General features: G+C 56.2%; 1 protein-coding gene across 1 annotated transcript; it reads left to right on the forward strand.

The window, feature by feature from the left end:
- The first annotated feature begins 1053 nt into the window (after nt 1–1053).
- Nucleotides 1054–21084, forward strand: FAM131C (family with sequence similarity 131 member C). Its single transcript, XM_044995993.1, has 7 exons — nt 1054–1527; nt 12224–12342; nt 13338–13373; nt 14354–14447; nt 17620–17802; nt 19036–19146; nt 19661–21084. The coding sequence occupies exons 1-7, from the start codon at nt 1503–1505 to the stop codon at nt 19990–19992; spliced, it is 900 nt and encodes a 299-aa protein (XP_044851928.1). The 5' UTR covers nt 1054–1502; the 3' UTR covers nt 19993–21084.
- Nucleotides 21085–21114: the final 30 nt, after the last annotated feature.

A 21114-nucleotide genomic window follows, 5' to 3' on the forward strand; every position in this document is an offset into this window, starting at 1 on the left:
AAAGCTGAGATTCCCCTGGCTCCGGGAGCTGGGGCTTTCAGAAAAACACCACATATCACAAGACTCGCAGTACTGTAAAGGGAATTTCTCCCAACCTCTTGGGTCAGGTGATTTAGACCAGAAATATCATAAGCACAGACTATGCCTGAAAATCTCCAGCGCTGGCTGCTTCCAGGGGGCGGCCCATAATCCAAACTGAGGGGCGGGGAGCGTGCTGGTTGTTTAGTCCTGTCTTGACAGAGAGACCTTGGTACAAGCAAACAACCCCCTCTGCCTTCCCTAAGAGCCATCAAATTCAGCAAAGCTGCCCCGCCATCACCACCACAATCCCTGCCCCCAAGCGAATGGCAGAGCCGAGGGGTGATCCCAAGGCCGTCCTTACCCATGGGCAAAGTAGGCAGCTGTGTCGGGCAGCAGGAAATTTGGGGCATCCATATTTCTTGGTGCCCTGCGCAGCTGCGTGCTGCTGCAGCCCCTGCTCCAGCTCTTCCCCAGGCCTCCACCCCAGCCCCGCTCCCACTCCCCTGGATTGCAGCCAGGCCCGATCCTGCACTCACCGCATGGTAAGTGGAGCAACCCGGCCCCAGCCTGCTCCGCTCCCCTGGCTCACAGCTGCAGGTCAACCCCCCCCCCTCCCTTTGTGGAGCCCTGGGGGCTGCGTAGGGCACCAAAATAGCTAGGGGCGGCCCTGGGTGATCTGCCCTCTTTGCCCTGGAAGCAGCAAAGTGCAGCTCACTGGGCAAGTGGGGGGAGTGGGAAGCAAACTCCAGCATCAAGCCCCCCCCCTCGCTGAGACGCCCCTGCCCCCTGGCCCTGGTCACTCAAGCCTCCCACCCTGCATGCAGCCGGCGGAGACACGTGTTAGTTCTGGGGCCCTGCAAAGTGGTTCAGTCACAGCTGGGGGGGGGGGGGGGGCTGGTGTTACATTGTCAGGAGCCTGTTTGTAACCCCCCTCAGGCAGCATCACCGCCTGGGGTCAGGGCGAGGAGAGACAGGCCGGCCGTGCTGTCAGGGAGCCCAACAAGTGGGCTCCTCTCCACGGGCAGGGAAGGACAAAGCCCCCCCCCGGCTTCCCAGCTCCAGCAAGCGCTGGCGGGGAGAGCAGCCAGGCGAGAGGGGAGGTGGCTAAAGCCCGGCTAATCCCCCCAGGAGCCCTGACTGGCAGAGCTGCCTTTTCTTCCCTTCTGTGTGTGCGCGTCCGTCTGGCTCTCCTCCTCCGCGCCGCGCCGCACCGCGCCGCCTGCCGCCTCTTCCCCTGCGGCTCGCCGGAGACAGTGCCACGGGCGCCTGCGAACTTGGGGAAGGGGGGAGCGGGGCAGGGGGAGTAACCGAGCGCCGAGGAGGAAAAAAATAATAAAACGGGGGGTGGGGGCTTGGGAGGGGGAGCTGGGTCTTCTGGCCGCACCTCGGGCAGGCGGCGGAGCCGGCTGGGGAACAGACGAGCCGGGGAGAGAAGAGATGAGCCCCCCGCTGTCCAAGAGGTGGATGAAGAGAAGCCCCCCATGATGGGGTCCTGCGTGTCCCAAGGTGAGAGCCATCCAGCGCGGGGGGAGGGCTGGGGCTGGGGGAGGGGAGAGAGAAGGCGACTCGCACCTGCCACCCAAAGGCAGCTGCTCCCTAGCCCAAGGGTTGTTTACTTAGTGTCTGCCCCCCCCATGGGGGTGTCTGCCCATTCCCCGCCTTGGCAGCCAGCCCCTCGGACGCGCGTGTGGGGGGGGGGTTACTGAATATAACAGAGACTCAGGACAAGGAGTCAGGGAATGGGTTTATTCCCTGCTAGCCGAGGGCTGTTGGCTGGGGGTGGCGGGGCAGGGGCAGATCTGGGCGGGGGCATTTAGCTTTTGCCTTTGCTACAAGGCTCCCCTGGGACACTGGCTGGAGCTTCACTCGTGCACTGGGTAAAAGTCCCCATGCTCCAGGGCACAAACAGGACACTAACTGAGGCGGGTCAGGCAGAAACTGCCCCTAAAGGCAGGTTATTCCATCTGTGTCCACTAGGGGGTTTCTTGCACCTTTGTCTGAAACAGCTGTTTCCAGCCACTGTCTGGAGGTAGCCCTGATCTGAGTGGCATAATATTCCCAATCTCCTGCTCCCGAACCCCAGCCTCCTGCATCTCGGTCAAGCCCCTTCGCATCAGCCCTGGTCCCACAGCAGCATCTGCCCTGCACAGCCAGGATGAGACAGAGACTCTGCCATGGCAGGTCCTGGCTTGCTGCATGCAGACAGCCAGGTACCTGTCTTCCAACCCCGGGGCAGTGACAACTTGCCACGTCTCTGGGACAGTCACTCCAGGAGGAGCAGGCAATAAAGGGAGGCATTTGGTGCTAGGTGGGAAGCCTGGGGGAAGCGAGCATTAAAGGTCCCCATTGTTTGCACCTGTGTGAGTCCGCTGAGCTCGGTGGGATTACTCCTGATTTACGCCCGCATACACAGGATCCGAACGGGGCCCAGAATCTTTCCCAGGCATTGCCCCAGGGTGATTTCATTTGGTAAAACAGCCCTGAAGCAACCTGGGCGGAGGTGGCAGCGTTTTGGGTTCTAGTCCCAAAACCCTGGCCAGTCCTCAGCTTCCACGGGGAACTTGTATTGAATTCACCCAGAGAGTCGTATTTTCCCTTATAACAGAGACTTTCATCCTAAAAGCTGCATTGCAAAGCAATTTGTAATGATCGTTTCATCCCACGCCAAAAGGCAGCCACCTCTGGGGTGCAGTGCGCATCACCACGGAGGAGGGGACTATAGCCAGCTGCATGCTGGGACTAGCCTCCCTGTGCCAGTAAGAGCCAGTGGGGAAGACCTTGGGGCTTTGGGACTCCATAACGCACAAGGAAAGCCGGTGTTGGCAGGTTTTCCCCATGTGTTACTGGGCTGCTTTTTAAAGTGAGTTGGGTGTTGGTGAAAGGTTGGAGCCTATTTGGTGATTGGGACTGGTGGGCAGAGCCCATCAAAGCAACGGAAGGCCCTCGGGTGAGGGAGGGGCCCCAGGCCCCAGAAATCAACTGAATACTGGGGACAACAAATGAACAGGATGGGGGAAACAGAGCTGAGGATACCAGTACCCACCATGCTGAGAAGGAGGCCAAGGAGATAGTGGATGCTGCGCATAGGAACCCCGCCTGGATGGACGAGGGACTGGAAAAAGGCTCCCACTGGCAGAGACGCCCCCTGTCCAGCTCCCTGCTCCTGGACCGATGGACAATCACGGGGAGGTTGATGGGGAGGTCTTGGGCCCTTGTGGTACTGGGATGGGAAGGGCTTAGAGGAAGAGGCGTGGGGGGAAAAGTAGCCAGGACAGGTGACAGTAGGGAATTCTGCTTAGCTACAACACCTGCACCACAACGCCCTGCATCCTCTGCCAACACTCCCTTGCCAAGCCAGAGGCAACCGCTGGTGAGGGCAAGGACCACTCAGGGTCTTGGCTTCTCTCCTGGAGACTGCTGGGTGTGCAGGTGATAATTTAGGATGTGGAAATCAGTCTCATGGGAAAATTCACGCCACGCCAGCCCTGAGATAGCACCAGCTTTTAAGTCAGGACTGACTTGATCTGAATTCAAACTAGAGATGAAAGGCCCGTTACAAAGTCCAGGAGACACTGGGGCCAAAACAGACCAGGGCCAGATTCTCCGGGGAGCGCCATCGGCCAGATTCTCCAAGCATGTGGAGTTCTTTTGAAAACATGGCCCCGCCCGCACAGCTGGGCCTTGTCACGACACACGTCACCTTACACCGCGAAGGCTGCACGTCGATATCGGTCTAGCCTTGAGAGTGACACAGAAGTCAGCCATGCCTCCCCGGGAGCCATCGTCAGTTTCCCTTGAGTCACGTATGTTTGGTGAATTGCTCGGGATCTTCACAGCCAAACGGGGCAGGTACAAACAGTCCGCAGGGCAGGGCTTTTCCATGGCTGTATGTCTCAGTCCTTCCTTTGCTTTCAGAGCAGCGAGGGGACAGCTTGCTGTTGGCTGCTGGCATGGCGCTGTCACACCAGGGTTCTTGATAGGGCCTCAGCTCCAGGTGGGCCCAGGTGACAAGGACAAAGGGAACCACACTCGCACAGAGCCTCCCAGGAGCATCATGAGGGGAAATCTGTAAATATCTGTATGGCACTTAAGTGGTGTAAGTTTAAGGGAGGCAGTGTGGCCTAGTGGCCAGAGTGCACTTCAGAATACCAGTGTTCTAATCCTGGCTCTGCTGGGTAACCTGTGGCAAGTCATTGCCACTTATCGTACCTCAGTTTCCCTGCCTGTAAAATGGGGGCAATGCTACTGATCTCCTTTGAGATCTACATCTCTTGTGCTCTGTCAAGCTGCCTGGGGTGGGACGCCCCTCAAAGCCCCAATCTCAGGTCAGACTCACAGGAGTTGAAGACAAAAATCAGCTTCGTTGAAATAATCCACTTTTTCAGTTACTACAGGATTTCAGAAAATACAAATCCACCCAAATCAACACTGGCCTGAAGAAGGAAAAAAAAGCCCACCCAATTTTGCTTTTACATTATCCCAAAACACCAACATTTTGCAATTCCTCTTAGTGGGTGGTTGTTACAGACGCTTCTAATTTCACACCCACCCACATCAGAGCAGACGGATTAGATCTGGTGCGGTTCAACTCTGGGGGGGAGCTGGATATTTAAATGCTTCCACTCCATTTGGAAAGCTCCGGTTTCTCTTTTAACTAGATCCAGGCACACTTTATATAGGGGTATGTGTGTGTGTGTGTACACAAAGACCTTGTACACACACACTTAAAAGCCTTCAGTGCTGCCGGGACCTGCAGAGGAGAGACTGCTTATGGAAAAGCAAAGCCTTTGAAATGCCCTAGGTTTGCCCCAGACCCCATGGCACTGTGCATATACACCCCCTATACACTCACTATACATATCTGTAGAGAAGAGGAATTTTATTCTCCAAGGGCCTGAGCATCAGCCTGTGGCATCCTTCCCTAGATGTGGCCTTGTGAGGCTGGGCACGACTGGCACGGTGTACTTGTGTCTATGACTCACCACCCAGAACCGTCGGTTACACTCCATAATATTACTGTCTGCAGAGCCTGTTAGGTGGAGGATGCCGACATGTGCCTTGCACTAGAGCTCTGCCCGCTGGGAGCCCCGGGGGAAATTAGTTGCTGGGGAGAAGGATGTGGAAAGGGAGAGCTCGAGCGGGCTCGTTATCACCTGCTGCAAGGCGCTGCTTGCAAAGGAGCCCTGAAAAGGGAAGGGTGCTACCCCCAGCATGGTGTTCTCAGCTCTGCCACCAGGAGCCAGGCTATGCAGGGGCCTGAAGCTGGAAAAGAGATTTGGCATAAAATGTAAATAAGAGTCATAACGCCCACGTCTTAGCTAGCACTTTTCACCAATAGAGCTCCAGGCACCACACACAGGAGGGCAGTCTCATCATCCCATTTTACAGATGGGGAAACTGAGGCACAGAGCAGGGCTGGGACTTGCCCGAGGTCACCCAGCAGCAGAGCGTGGACTAGGGCCCAGGTGTCCAAAAGCCCAGTCCTGAGCTCATGCTCCCAGGCCAAATGGTTGAGAAATTCTCCCCTTCGCTTTCCAGAGTGGGTGACGATATCCCAGGATACTCTGCTCAGAGCCCGTCTCCAGGGGGGAGATTTCCTGTGTTTGTAGAGTGCTTAGCACAGTGGGGCCCTGTTCCATAGCTGGAGTTTCCACCTGCTGTGAAAATACAAATAATAAAAACTAATAAAAAACGAATTCAGCTAAGCTGCTTAGAGAGTCCTCGCGTGGACCCTGTTTGCGGTGGTTCAAAGAGCCCTGATCTGTTCAGACTTCACCAGTTTCCAGAGGACTGAACCGCTTTCAGGACCAAGGTGGTTTTGACCATCTGCATGCGGGAGCCGTTCACAGCCGCTTTGCTCCAGCGTCGACGGCTGCACAAGGCGTAGGGCGATCGAGAATCCCGCCCTGTTCGCTTCAGGGACACAACCACGTTCGGCTCCCGTTCGCCCTGCACGAGCCAGCATGGGGTGAGCTGGATTCAATCCTGCCTCCTGCGTCATCGCCAGAGCTGGCCACTCTGTTCCCATCCGCCCCATCTGTGCAAACCCATGAAGACGAGGGGGCTGCCTGGGTGTAGAATTTGCCAGCTGATCCTTTGCAACTGGCAATGGTTGGGGAGAAGGATGAGAACCCCCAGCGTGACCCTCAGAGCCTGGAGGAGTTTGCAGGTCCAGGAGCTAGAAAGGTATTGAGGTGCCTGAAATCAATAGAGGATTTGCCGAAGTACCTTCAAGGACAAATGAACATGGCGCCTCACAAAACCCTTTATATCAGGGCACATCTTTGAGCAGAATCCCACTTGAAAGCTAATTTCCTGCATCCGTTATATTCCTCCCCACTGTCAGGCAGCCGGGGGCATCAGAGCCAAAGCTGTGAAAGGGCTGCCTTGTCTGAGGGAGGACAAGGCTTCCCGCTGAGGAAGCTTGCAGGGTTTCAGCGGGGCAGGAGCGGGCCCTGAGTTGAAAGCAGGAACCGAGGGGGCAGCGGGGCGTGAGAACATGGTTTCCAGGAGGAAGTGCCAATGGCTTGTCAGGAACTGGGGATAAAATTAATAAAATCAGCTGTGAAAGGCAACGCGGCCGCCCGTCGGGTTCTCAAAGGGGATGAGATTTTTAAGGGTCCGAGGTAGGGTTACCAGATGGCAACTGTGAAAAAACGGGACAGGGGGTGGGGGGTAATAGGTGGCTATATAAGAAAAAGTCCCAAAAAACAGGACTGTCCCTTTAAATATGGCACGTCTGGTCAGCCTATGAGGCAGATGTTGAAATCAGATGGAAAACACAGAGGGCTGCAGGGCAGGGTTTGCTCTGACCAATGTCTTGGTGACTCTAGGTGGCTTCATGCATCATTGTAGCCTGGACCCCCGTGCCCTGGCCAAACCCCAGCGTGGAGAGTTGTTCTAAGCCTGCCTACATTCCCTGTGTGGAAGGGACATACAGGTTCTCATACAGACCGAGGCCCTGTATAGACTAGGGTCTGGAAGGTGTTAGCTAATGTGTTAACAGCCTAACGTAGACAAGGCAATGTGCCTTCAACATGTGTTAAACGGGCTGGGTTAAAGCCTACCCGGCGTGAGCTAACGCCTTCCAGACCCACGTCTAGACAAGCCAAGGCCTTCACTGTTGCACCCATGAGCTCCTGGCCCTGGTGTGTGTCATGCACACGGAAAGTGTTGTCAAACTTAGGGTATGTCGACCCCACAATCTGAGGTGCGAATGCAGTGTAGGTAGACGTACACGCGCTAGCTTTGATCTGCCCAGCATGGCTGAAAATAGCCATGAAGATCATAGACTCATAGACTTTAAGGACAGAAGGGACCATTATGATCATCTAGTCTGACTTCCTGCACAACTCAGGCAACAGACTCTCACCCACCCACGCCTGTATCAAACCTGTGTCTAAGCCACTGAAGTCCTCAAATCATGGTTTAAAGACTTCAAGGTGCAAAGAATCTTCCAGCAAGTGACCCGTGCCCCATGCTGCAGAGGAAGGCAAAAAAAACCCAGGGCCTCCGCCAATCTGCCCTGGAGGAAAATTCCTTCCCGACCCCAAATATGGCAATCAGCTAAACCTTGAGCACGTGGGCAAGACTCACCCGCCAGCACCCAGGAAAGAATTCTCTGTAGTAACTCAGATCCCACCACATCTAACATCCCATAACAGGCCATTGGGCATATTTACTGCTAATAGTCAAAGATCAATTAATTGCCAAAATGAGGCTATCCCATCATACCACCTAGACCATAAACGTATCAAGCTTAGGCCTTGGCTACACTGGCGCTTTACAGCGCTGCAACTTTCTCGCTCAGGGGTGTGAAAAAACACCCCCCCCCCCGAGCGCAGCAAGTTCCAGCGCTGCAAAGCGCCAGTGTGAACACTGCCCCAGCGCTGGGCTCCCGGCGCTAAGCTAATCCCCATGGGGAGGTGGAGTACCTGCAGCGCCCTTAGTCTTGAAGCCAGGTATGTCTTTTGCCCCCACTGCTCCCCTTGGAAGGCTGCTCCAGAACTTCACTCCTCTGATGGTTAGAAACCTTCCTCTAATTTCAAGTCTAAACTTCCTGATGGTCAGTTTATATCCATTTGTTCTTGTGTCCACATTGGTACTGAGCTTAAATAACGGTACTAACACCTCCTTATCTCTACTGGAAATACCTCGCCTGATGCATCCCAAGACCGCATTAGCTTTTTTCACGGCCATATCACATTGGCGGCTCACAGTCTTCCTGTGATCAACCAATACTCCGAGGTCCTTCTCCTCCTCTGTTACTTCCAACTGATGCGTCCCCAGCTCATAACAATAGTTCTTGTTATTAATTCCTAAATGCAGGAGGGGCCTTGGCGCAGGCTGTACCAGCCTGTCGGAACCCTGGATACATCCTCACATTTCAGGCCCATGCTGGCTAGATCACAAAGCTAGGGCAGGTATGCCTCCTCCTACGGCAGGGCCAACCCCAAAGGTTGAAAAATCAGGAGTCAGGCTCACCAGAAATCATGAGATTGGCTTTAAAATCATGAGATTATATACAAATAATAGATTTGGGGCTCTTCTTATTTGCCTTCTGCTTTTTGAACCTTTAGGGGTCACATTTTGTAGCTTTTTCCGCAGCCATGAGGGCAGGGCCGGTGCAACCCATTAGGCGACCTAGGCGGTTGCCTAGGGCGCTGACATTTGGGGGGCGGCGACCGTGTCGGCCGAACATCTGGCCGCCGTGGTCATTGGCAGTATTTCGGGGGCGGGACCTTCCGCCGCCTCTGTCGGGGGCGCCATTTTGAGGGTGGGACCTTCCACCGCCTAGGACGCCAAAAAGGCTGCTGACGCTCCTGCATGAGGGCTAGAAACTTTCTTACGGGGCTGTTCCCAGTAGGAAGTCATGTGATGGGGGTGTAGGAATTTTGCAAGGCCCCACAGATCTGAAGTTCATCAGAGCAGGGAGCTTGTCATCTTGCATTGGCCTGCAGAGACCCAGGCATGGCGGTGGTGAGATAGAGATCATAATGGAGGCAGATGTGGAGAAGGTGCCGTCTGAGCAGGCTGGGGTGGAGTAGGGGACACCTTCCCCGAGCAGGTGGATGAGGGTGGAAGAGAACCAGGCCGTGGGCTCCCTTTTCCAGACTCAGCATGGTCAGCCGGCTCCATCAGCAGCTCTGCTAGTTTCCCCTGCTGGGTAGCTGTGGCCCCACAACACTCTCTGAACATGCCACACGGGCTAGGAGGGGACTGTACCTCCTTAGCTGATCCTCTCCCTAGCAAACCCCTGGGAGGGCACGGCTGGTGGGGACGGAGGCAAAACTGGTTGTGCACTCAGACGCTGGCTGATGAGCACTGCTGGGGAAGGACAAGGCAGCTCCATGCTAATGCTGAACCCAGACGGCTCCAAGGGACCTTGTGAAGAGAGAAGGGGAAGTGGTTGTGGCCTTTTTGCTTCCTGAGGACGGATAAAGAAGGCTGGAAAAGGTCCATTTCCTAACTCTGTCCCTTTGAAATGTCTGCTCGTCTCTGGTTCTGCTGGAGAACTCCTTGGAGATCCTAGAGATGGAGGGTGTCAGCGCTCTTCAGTCTTAAATTCCAGCAGAGAAGGTGTCCGAGCTTTAGCAAAGACACTTTTGTTCCCAAGCGTTTACCACGTGTTTGACTCAAATGCCTGTTTAACACAACGCAAACCCAAGAGGTTTAAAGAGTCTGAACAAAATCACCTCTCCCCCTCACCCCCCGCGCAGTTAATCAGCTTTTACTCGCACGACACTCCTGAGGCTAGGATCTGACCAGGTCTCCAACCAGCCCTAGTGTTGCCCTGGAAACCCAGAGAGGACAAGACCTGAATTTTGAATGCAAAGTAAGCACCAAAGAGAAAAAATCCAAAGCTGCCTTCCGGGCCTTGTGTGTCCATCCCAGCATGAAAGGGCCCAGGGCCCAATTATATTTCCTAATGCAGGTCACCTAGAAGAGACAGCTCCAGCACAGGGGCTCTTGCTCGTCTCTGTTACACTTTACCTCCCTGCCTGTCTTCCTGATCTTTTCCTGCTGCTTGCCTGGCCGCGCAATTTATTTTGTGGGCCACAAACACCGCTGTGCCTGGCATTTCCCACGAAGGGCCTTCAACTTTAAAATGTGTTCTCCTCTTGGTCCAAACGACTCCAAATGCATTGATGTGCGGGGGGAACACTGTAGCGTGCATGGGCTTTCTTGCTTTTGGGTATGGAATTAGCGATGGCTAGGGGCTAAGTGGGCTCGGGTAATTCTCCTCTATTTGATTGCCCTGGCGTGTGGCTACACAGAGTTGTATCTGATGTATCTGTTGTATGGCCCAGGTGTGTCAATTGCTGCGCTAGCTCCCAGAGCTTTAAGGGCAGGTGTTTTCTCATCATCACCAGTCTGTGCACGCTATTAGGTGCAGCAGGCAAACAGCCCAATTACCCCCATCCTGCTCTCATTTCCCCACCATTTTTATGAAGTAACTCTCCTTCAGCCATTATCGTGCTGTGTTCCAAACACATCCACCCTTTCTTCTGCAGCATTCGCGTTGATGTAGATAGTTGTGCCTGGTCTGGGATCTCTTCGTTGCTGATTCTGTCACCTGCACTGAAAGCTGTTCAGTTTGCACTAGAGGGACTTATTATTTGTCCAGGCCTTTGCTCCATGTAGGACGTTGGTTCTAAGGATCTTGTGTTTGGCATTTTTGCTAATTGCATTGAACTTCCACCTGTGCTGAGTTTTTCACTTGCTTGACTTATTCCGGTCTTTCCATCAAGCATGCAATCACCAGGAACGATGCTGCCCAGATAAGTACATGTATTAATGGTTTTCAAGCCTAATTAAATAAAATAAGCCTATCAATTGGAATAATTATTGATTATCAGCACTGAGGCAGCGCCTAGGGGTCCAGCCCCGTGGTGCTAGGTGCAGTACAAACACAGAACAAGCCAAAGTACAAACTGCCTGGCCAAGGGCTGGGATTACTAAAGAGCACTGCTGCAAGAGGGAGGGAGGTGGCCATTCCTGCCAAGGAACACTCCTGGCAGGTTGGGCCTCAGTTTCCCCAAATACTGACAAGGGGAGTGTGAGGCCGAACCATTAATGTTTGTGGAGCACTGTGTGGCTGTCAGGTGGAAGGGGCCAGAGAGGAGCAGAGGGAATAGATAGACACAGTATTAAGTGGCATAGAAGCCACTGAGAGAGACTCTGGATGCCCACAATGGCATATTTTGATCCATAACTTAGGCCTGTGTAACAGGCTCCCTTCTCCACCCTCGGGATTACCCAAAGAGGCTGGATGCTTCCAAGTTTATAAGCACCTGTGTTATATTTGTTGGATCTCCTCCACCAGTCCAGCAACATGCCAGGGAAGTAAGCAGCCTCCTTCACCCTCTCTCCAGAGATCTCAGGATCCTGTCTCCCACAGCTTCTGCCAGCCGCCCCCCTCGCACTTCCTTCCTCGCCTTTACCTGTTGGCAGCTCGTATGTTGATTGCTCTCTTTAGCTCATCAGCCTCATATCTAATCAAACCATTGAGCACCCATCCCCCCAGTTAAATCCAGTCCAGTGGGGACTAGCTAGTGCCTCAGCGAGCAGAACGCTGGTCTGCTCTCGGCTCCTAGCACTCTGTCACACTTAGTGGAAAATTTTCCATGTAAGCTGGTTTTGATGGAAAATTAGGTCTTCGACTAAACAAAAATTTTCACAAAAAGTGTCGGCTTTCCTTGAAAAATGGTGACATTTCGTCAAAAAGCTGAACACCAGAAAATCAAAATATTTCTATTTGGAAATACTGCCCCAGTGCCCTATGGGAGTTGTAGTTTGGCCATTTCATGCCCTCATTCACCTCTGTGGGCCAAGTTCCCCATCAAATTACATATCCCATGAGGCACCAGAGCCATGGACTCCCATGATGTGCTGTGGTGGCACAGCAGGCGAGACCACAGTGCATCATGGGAGATGTAGTCTGGCTGAAGAGCTTGTCCTATAGAGGAGAATGGGGACATGAGGCAGCTGAACTACAACTCCCGTGAGGCACCACAGTACCATTTCCAAACTGAAAGTTTTGGGGTTCAATTTTGGGCCAAAAAGTTGAAATTTTCCATCTCTCCCATCCCCAATTTTCCAAGCCTCTCTTTTATAACTGCCCTGTAAATAGACAGCAAAGCAAGGTTACCAGGCCCAGCCCGTCTCTCTCTTACCCATCTCTTTTCTCCTTTGGTTGCAGAATTCTTCGCAAGTGCTCAGAAGGAATATTCCATCGCCAGCCACCCACAGTGCCCTCCTTCCACCCACCATGACAGTCAGCAAGTGCCCGCAGCTGCCCTGGAGAAGGACAACAGCAAGGTAACCAAAGAGTCAGGACCCCAGGACAATCATCACAAGTGCTACAGGGATATGCAGTGTGTGTTATGGCCCCTTCCAGCAGCTTGGCCTCAGTGAGACGAACAGGCAGCTGCTGCTGCTGCTACCTAATGGAGTTCACTTACTCGCTCCAAAGAACTGTACCTTGCTGCTGAAGGACCTGGGTTCAAACCCTGTTGATGACCTGGGAGGGTGGCTGTTATAACTGACTTCTAGTTGCTGTTTGGCAAACAAACCTTGAGGCTTGTAATGGTCTGGTAGGGTGACCAGATGTCCTGATTTTATAGGGACTGTGCCAATATTTGGGGCTTTTTTTTATATAGGCGCCTATTACCCCCCACCCCTGTCCCGATTTTTCACACTTGCTGTCTGGTCACCCAGGGCAGGGGGGTTTAAACATTTCCTGCAGCCCGAAAGGTCACTTTGAGAGTTCCCCTGGCAAGGAGTGCGGATGACTCAGGGATGGGAAACAGGCGGGGGAGCCGCTCACCCGTTCATGAGGGAATATCAGCTATTATAGGCTGTTCAGTGGGCCATGTAACAGCAGCTTGGTGGCTCAGACAAAGGCCAAGTGGCCAGGGATCCGTATTGCCTGTGCTTATTGGCAGCCTCTCCAGTGAGGCCAAGCACCGAATGGGCCATGTTATCAGGGGCGGCTCCAGGCCCCAGCACACCCAGTCAAGGTTAAGGGGGGAAACAAGACAAAAGCAGTGACTTGCTGGAGTGGAGAAGAAGGGAATGGGGAAAGGAGGGGAATGAATGAATAAAACAAGCCAGGAGGAAGGAAGACAGAAGAAGGAGCCACTGTGCTAGGTGCTGTACAGAGAAGACAGGCCCCACCCCAGAGAGCTGCCTTGGGCTACAGGAATCTCAGTTTCCCCTCTGCCCCGTGACCAATCTGCAACAAAAGCGGGGCTGTGACTGGGGAGCCCTGGGTTTGGCACCGGTTTTAATTCGTTTCCTCCCCTGTGTTTTAGGAAAACCAGATGGATTTCTGCTGGGACCCTCTGCAGGTCAGTGTGGGTTGGGTGGCCCATTGCACTTCTACAGCCTGGGAACCTACGCTGAGCTCCTGGGAGAATGCAGGGCAGGTGTGGCTGAAGTGGTGCCCCCTAGTGGATGCATGGGGTGGTTGCTATGCAAGAAGCTGTGCTTTTGGGGGCAGGGGGGTTGGCCAGGTTGGAAGTCCCTCGAAAATTGTGGCAAGTGGAGGGGGTAGGTTCAAGGTGATCACATCAGCTGGCCTTTGCTCAGCTCCGGCGGGGATGGGGAGGCTGTGGTGGGCCACAAGGCCAGCACAGGGTCCTCACACTGAATGGGACCAGTGGGCTTCCGTGGGACAGTGAGGTCCTGCGGACCCTTGCCATCTCGGGACTCTGTGCCAGCGGGTGTAGGCTGGGCACAGCTGGGAGGTACCTGGCAGACACTGAGCATGTCCCCCCTCCCAGCGCACATCTCCGTGAGTTTTGTAGGATTGGCTCAGCAACAAAGATCAGTCTACTCACCCGCTTGCAGGCTGGGAACTTGCTGCTTTATTTAACTGCATCGTACCAGAGCATGGGGGGGAGGGGCAGGGTGAGCTAAGCCAGACTAAATCGGAAAGGAAGGGAGGCATGGAGCATGGCTCCATCCCATAATACTCTGTGCAACTCAGTTAACCCCAGGATGGCCACTTAACTACAGTTGCCCCTGGAGTTACCATCACGGGAACTTCTGCAACCACCTTTGCAGCAGCAGAGCACACTAGACATGGTCCCACGAGCCCCCCTCACAAGTCCACAGCAAAATGCCACTCAGCCGTTGCATCTTGTATCATGAGTCCTGAGTGCCCATGGGCTGCTGGGTCCTCTGGGGGCTCCCCCACCCTGGAGGCCCCCATCCCTGGCCTGCATGGGTCCCCTCTCTTAGACGTGGGGCTGGCTGAGGGTACTCGGCTCTCTCCCCGCTGACCCAGCCCATCTTGCCAGCCTTTGCGTCTCTCCTTCCTCTGCAGAAATGTTTCAAGACATCCAGTGGGATCCTCTCCGATTCCAAATCCGGCTCCAGCGGTTACAATGTCACAGCCCTGGCGACCTCCTCTCTGGTGGGTAGGTAAAGACCATCCCTCCCTCCTGCCAGGCTCCATCATCCCTGAGCCCCAGGTTGGCACGACGGCCTAGCACAGCCTCCCAGAGGAGCAGTGGTGCAAAGATGCAGGACTGGGCAGCTAGGCCAGATTTCCAGCCGAGATCCCAGCGGGGGCTTCTCTGCCCCCCGTGTCGTTGGCAGGGGTGAATCCCGGCTTTCTGACGGAGCAGTCATGGTGATTCAGGTTCGCCTGAAGGGGTCTCCTCATTCTTCGTTCAAATGGAGCAGGGGCCCGATCCCACCCCCACTGAGGGGATGTCCAGGGGCGCCCATCCTCCAGCCAGATCGGGCCTTGGGGTGGACAAGAGCCATGCCTCGGCTCCAGGGAACAGAAAGGGGATTCTTTAGTGAGGCTTCTGGATAAACACAGCCTCTCTGAGTCCCAGACGGGCTAACACAGCCCGCCCCGCCTCGTCACCGCATGGGGAGTCCTTAAGTCCTGATCGAAGGCTGACGAGACTAACGGGTCTTTAGTTCTGGTAGGAGTAAGGCCACTGCTCGGCCTAGGGGTAGAGCCAGCCAAATCCTCTGGTCAATGCCATCACGCCTGTCACATCTCAGATCTGCAAGAAGCTAGCGCTGGCCCATGACAACAAGCAGCCTCCCCCGCCAGGCCAGAGACCAGCAGGACCCCACAGGCCAGGCTGAGCAGCTCTAATTGCCTTGGTCCTGAAGCGGGAAGAGGAGGGAAGGGAGTTTATCTGCTTCCAGCAGCAGCCACGTCCGTCCACCCCCCCACACACACACACCAGCTCGGGCGTAATTAATTGTGTGTGGTGGAGATTAATAAGGTGTTTGTTTCCATGGAAACCACCAGCCGGCTGGCCCTGCTGGCCTGATTCCCTTTTCTCCACAAGGCCGGTGGCACTGGAATAATGCCCGAGGCTGCCTGCCCAGGGCCCGGCTCCCAGAGCCGCCACGGAGAAAGGGCCCCAGTGCCGGAGCAGGACGATTCTGCTCGGAGCACGGCATGTGGGGGGGAGGGGGCAGACGTGGCTCCGGTCCATCCCCTCAGAGCATCACGAGTATCCATTTGTTTGCCTCCAAAGCCCTGTCCAGGCTCCCACCCAGCGCTGCTGGTGCCCCTCAGTCCCAACCCACCTCCCCATCCTACTCAACGGCTACATGGAGCCATTCGGGGAGCTGGTAGGGCAGCCCGGACACAACACCCAGCTCTCTCCGTGCCCAGCCAAGGGCAGCGCCTGGATGGCGAGCGGTGGGTGAAGCAGGCCCAAGCGACTGAGGGGATGCTGGTGGGAAGGGGGAATCTAGCGTCTTCTCTGTCATCCCCCACTGCTGGGGACACCTGGCCTCAGGTGATTGCACAGCTCCCCCGGATGCTGTCAGAACCCCGCCCCCATCTGCAGCTGGCCAGGAGATGATGCCACATCCCACCAGACACACACTTGGCCCCAGGGACCCCTACATTCCCGACCTCTAGGCCTGAGCTCTGCAATTCATTGTATCTAGGAACGGAGCCACACGGCCCGTCAAAGCCCCAGATGATACAAAATACAGCAGCCCGTCTCCCTCCCGAACACAGAGTCTGGTTCAGGGTCTCCAGAGCCCTCCATGGGACTGGCTCTGGCTCCCTGGGAGACGCCTGCCATGGCCTCCCGCCACGGCTGCATTTCTCCATCATCAATTAGCACAACAGACAGAACCTGCTCAGGAGGCGACCCAGGGCAGACAGATTTGGGGGAACACGGCTCACAGCCGGGGCGATGCAGGGGGCAGCGCTGTGACCAGGGGTCAGGTCTTCAGGACCCAGAGCCCCTGGAAATCCCATGAGACCGTGGGGAGCTTCCTATTGGCTTAGCAAGGGGAAAAACCACCGTGAAGTTTATGATAAAAATGGTGAAATAGCAGAAATGGTGATTTTTAGCAAGGCACCAGGAGCTGGAGAGCACAGGAGACGCTTAGGGCTGGGCCAGCAGGTCTCTTAAACAACCACGTCAGCTGGAGGCTTTTCTTATCCGCTCCCCAATTCTGGGTGGGGCTAGGGCCATTCAGAGGCGTGGCCAATGCTTTAGCCACGCCCCTTCCTCGGATTTATAAAAGTGGCTGCTTCCTCAGCCATGCCTGCATATGAGGGGCAGCTCTTCCTGTTTCCCCTGCTGCAAGAGCTCCCGGCAGAGTCCGAAAGGCCTGGAAAACCAGTTAAACAGCTGCCTAGTCCGAGCCCTGTGAGACCAAGTCAGCTGGCACAGACCAGCCCCGAGCGTCTAATTGCAATGTAGACATTCCCTCGGGGGCTTCACTTGGCTTTGGAATCACCCCTGGGTGAGCTGTCCAAAATGTTAGCACCAGTAAATTGGGATCCTACCCAGGTCATTAAGAGCCGTGAATATCTGAAGACTGGCCCATATGTAATGATGAATTTGAGGGGTCTCAGTCCAGTTCCTAGTGAACTGGTGACCATCATCCCAGCTGGCACTCAGCAAAAAGGCCATCGAATGGATGAGCCTTGGAGCCTGACTATCCCTCTGGCCCCAGAGGCAGATCCTCCAGGACAGGGCGGAGGTGTATGGTGCTGCTGCTGTTTGTGCTGTAGCTGAGCTGGGGTCAATGCTAACTTCACTCTTGAGAAGAGAAATTCTGTGTAGTGCAAGGTAGCACCTCCTGGCACGAAATGAAAGGGTACGTCCACACGGCCGTTAGACACCCATGGCTGGCCTCCCTCCTCATGGGGGCCCAGAGCTCAGGCTCTAGCCCTGGGAATGTCTGCACGGCACTTTTATAGCCCCACCACCCAAGCCCCACAAGCCTGTGTCAGCTGACTGGGGCCAGCCATGGGTCCCACCCACAGCTCTGCCAGTGCCCCTCAATCCTGACCCACAGCCCCCGCTCCTCCACCTCAGGTCCCACCCACAGCTCTGTCAATGTCCCTCTATCCCAAATCAGACAACATCTTATAAATGACCCCTCTAGATTCCTGAGCAGCTCCTTAGGGTCGCCCCAGCAGAAATCCAAGCCAGCTGCTGTAGGAGAGGATTGTGGTGAGTGGGGCTGGCTGGCTGGGGGCTGGCTACTGTCATGCAGGACATTCCTTCAGCACCATGTCTTGGTACGTTGATCCCACTAGTCTGAATCCCGCCCGCTTCAATCCAGCTCCTCCCGTCTCTGCTTTAGGGTTAGTTCAGACCATAAAGGACCACATCACCAAGCCCACCGCCATGGCTCACGGCCGGGTGGCCCACCTCATCGAGTGGAAAGGCTGGAGCGCCCCCCGGGTGGGCTGCGAGCCGTGGCTGACGGAGGAAGAGCACTATTCCTACCTCACGGACGAGCTGAGGGAGGCACGCTTTGCAGCAGGTGGGTGGGCAGGGGGGAGCTGCCAGGCCAATGAGGCTGCAGGGGATAATCTGTGCTGGTGAAAGGGGCGGGCAGTGAATGCACCAGCAGCGACTCTGCTTGTGCAGTGGTGTGACAGAGCACTGCAAATAGCTGGGCACGGGGGCATCCCTTGGGGAGAATGGCAGGGAGCAGTGCCCGTTGTGATGAAGTGGGACTGTTCTTAATGTTTCCTCTGAATACTGTGGGGGGGGCCTCAGTTTCTGGCCGACCCTCTGTCTCCTGGCAACTAATGGCCGGGGCCCTTCCCCCTGCAAGGGGATGCTAAAGATGGGGGAGAACAAAGAGGTCAGGTGACCTCCTGGCCCAGGAAAGGAACTCAGCAGAGGAGGAGGGGCTGGACAAGGTTTTAGTTGGGAGCTGGCTGGGAACAAGGAGTGAGGGCAGATGTGGGGATCTGGCTCGCTGGGCTCCAGAATGGACCCAGCTGAGGGGTCCCATTCTCTGTACCTACAAGCTCTGGTTTAGACCCTGTTCCTGTCATCTAATAAACCTCTGTGTTACTGGCTGGCTGAGAGTCACGTCTGACTGTGAAGTGGGGGTGCGGGACCCTCTGGCTTCCCCAGGACCCCACCTCGGCAGATTCGCTGTGGGAAGCACACGGAGGGGCAGAGGATGCTGAATGCTCCAAGGAGAGACCCAGGAGGTGAAGCCGTGTGAGCTTCTTGCCCTGCAGACAGTCTGCTCCAAGGGAGAGGAGGCTCCCCAAAGTCCTGACTGGCTTTGTGGGGAGCAGTTCCAGAGCATCGCCCGGGGACTCCGTGACACCCATGCATTTGGCATGTCCCTTAGCTGTCAGCCAAATGGTAACCCATGCAGAGGACTCCTGGGCCTGACCCAGCTAGAGCTCCCTCAGCCTCACTGCCTCCAGAGGATCTCAGTGTTTTCCATACCGTGATCCCCCATCACACCTTCCCCCCGAGCAGGGTGCAGGTCCCGGCTGGAGACAGGACACTGGACTGGATGGAGCATGGCTGGATCCACTCTGGGACCTCCTATGTCCTGGCGATAGAATTCTGCTGGTTTGCCGGGGACGAGCCAGACTCTTCTGGGAACACTGGTGTGCATCCAGATTCGCTCTGATTTCAGTGCTGTCACTCCAGATTTACCTTGGTGTAGCCAGGTTCAGGACACAGCCCAGTATCAATCCCCTCCCTTTGTAACCTGTGTTTGGTTTCCCACGCTCCTGCCCAGGGGTTGCTGAACAATTCGCCATCACCGAGGCCACCCTGAGCGCCTGGTCCTCGCTAGACGACGAAGAAATGAATTACGGGGACAGCTCCCAGGAGATCGTACAGCTTCAAGGTACCTTCCCCCTCCTCTCTGCCATGAGCAGCCCTGCAGGGCTCCTGCTGCTCCCCAGCCCGCCCTGCATGTAACAGATTCAGGAGGGTCCCTCGGGGCCATCCTTGCTGGTGTCCTGTATCAGTCAGGGGTGGGTCCCTGGCTCCATGTCTGTCATCTTGTTCCAAGGGGGGTGTTTGGGCAGCTGGGGGCCATGGAGCACAGGGGCAGCCTGGCCACCCCCCTGCGCTAGGCCAATGCTGCATCCCTGGGGGATCCCCTTCCGCAAGCCCCGGGTGACACCCAGAGCTGAGGGCAGGACTGGGGCCCTGGATGGACCAAGGAGCCAGCAACTCCAGCTGGAGCCACGGGTGATGAGCGCCTCAAGGAATCGGGTGTCTCAAGCTGGGCACGCAGGATTGGTGGCCACTCCCGAAAGTACTGTCCTTGCCCATTCTCCGGGCCCTGCCAGCAGACAATCGCCTGCCCTGCTGAGTCCCTAACACGCTCTTCCCCTCCCCTGCTTTGCTTTCAGACCTGGAGAGCATCTACCTGCAGGAGAAGCTGCTGCTGCGGCCCCAGGTGATAAGTAGCCCCAACCTGGAAGGCAGCCTGCCCGCCTGCTCCTCCTCCCCGCACACCTCCCCCATCCCCTGGGGGCACGCCGGAGCGGACAGGTGGAACTCGACCCACCCCTTCCCCGGGGCTCTCCCCTGCGGCTCCCCCCGGACCGGGAGCTCCCAGGCAGACGACTCGGAGAAGGAGCAGGCCTGCGCGGGGAGAGAGCGGGAGAGCACGCGGCTCAGCAGCTCCCTGCACTACGTGGACAGCAGCTCCCTCTCGGAGGACGAAGTGTTTTATAACTAGGTCCCCCGCCCCACCCCGGGACAGGAAGGGGGGACGGGGCCGCCCTGAGGCTGGAGCGAGGGGCCCTGCCGAGGTGGCTGGTTCCAGCTCTGGATGCTGCTGGGAGCAGGGATTAGAAGCCACCTACTGGTTTGACACCAACAGCATCCCTCCAACGGTGACCGCTGGGGCAGCCTGGAGGGCCGGGGCTGCTGGGCCCTTTAGAGGCGGCATTTGCTGGACTGGCGCCATTTGCACCAAGTCTGGGGCTTGGATTGATTTTCCTTCGGCCAAGGCTGCTGAGCTGCGTTGAGAGAATCGCTGCAAGACCAAGACCCGTTCCGTCCCCCGGTGGGTTCCCCGAGGGCTGGGACAGCAGGGGAGCAGGGGAAGCATCCGCATCCGCGCGTGTTCAGTGTCTGTGCTTCAGCCGGCAGCCGGCCACCCGCAGCGCTCCCAGCCAGCCACGTGGGCGTGTGGTCTGTGTGCAAGCCGGCACCCGCCGCTTTGGCTTCTTGTCTCCACGTAGTTCAGACGAGCTCCCGGCTGGTTTAACAGGGGCGCGTCTCTGCGCTCCCCCCTGCAATTCCAGCTCGCTGCAGAGCTGCGTTCTCAAGCCACTCAGGGCCAGGGGCTTTGGTGTTTGGCTAGCGAGCAGCTGGCGTGTACTAGGAAGTCATCCTGGTCTCAGGCTGGGCGTTTCAAAGGCGCCTAAAGGGGTTAGGTACCCAAATTCCATCGAGGCAGGGGGGTGGGGATGTCTAATTCCCCTAAGCTCCTAAAGGCGGAAATGCTACAAACCCAGTCAGTTTGGTCCTTCCTCTCTACAGGAGCGTAGTTGATTGCAGGGCCCAGCTGCCGTGTGGATGCTGGTTACGTCCCTCAGCCACAGCCATGCCCCCTCACTGCGCTGCAGCCTTGGGTAGGGCCGGGCCACAGCGCGGTTCGGGGACCGTGGTGACAACGGGCTCAACCTCGACTACACGCCAGGCCCTTCCTCCAGCCAGCCCCACCCCACACCCTTGCTGTGCGCAGCTGCCTTTGGTTCTCTGACCTCAATGCGCAGGCCCTATGGCTGTCCCCCCACCCCCCCAGGGCACATACCACCATTTTGGGGGGGGAGGAGGAATGATACAAATGAGA

Source organism: Mauremys mutica, chromosome 21 (genome assembly GCF_020497125.1).
Source record: "Mauremys mutica isolate MM-2020 ecotype Southern chromosome 21, ASM2049712v1, whole genome shotgun sequence".
NCBI lineage: Eukaryota > Metazoa > Chordata > Testudines > Geoemydidae > Mauremys > Mauremys mutica.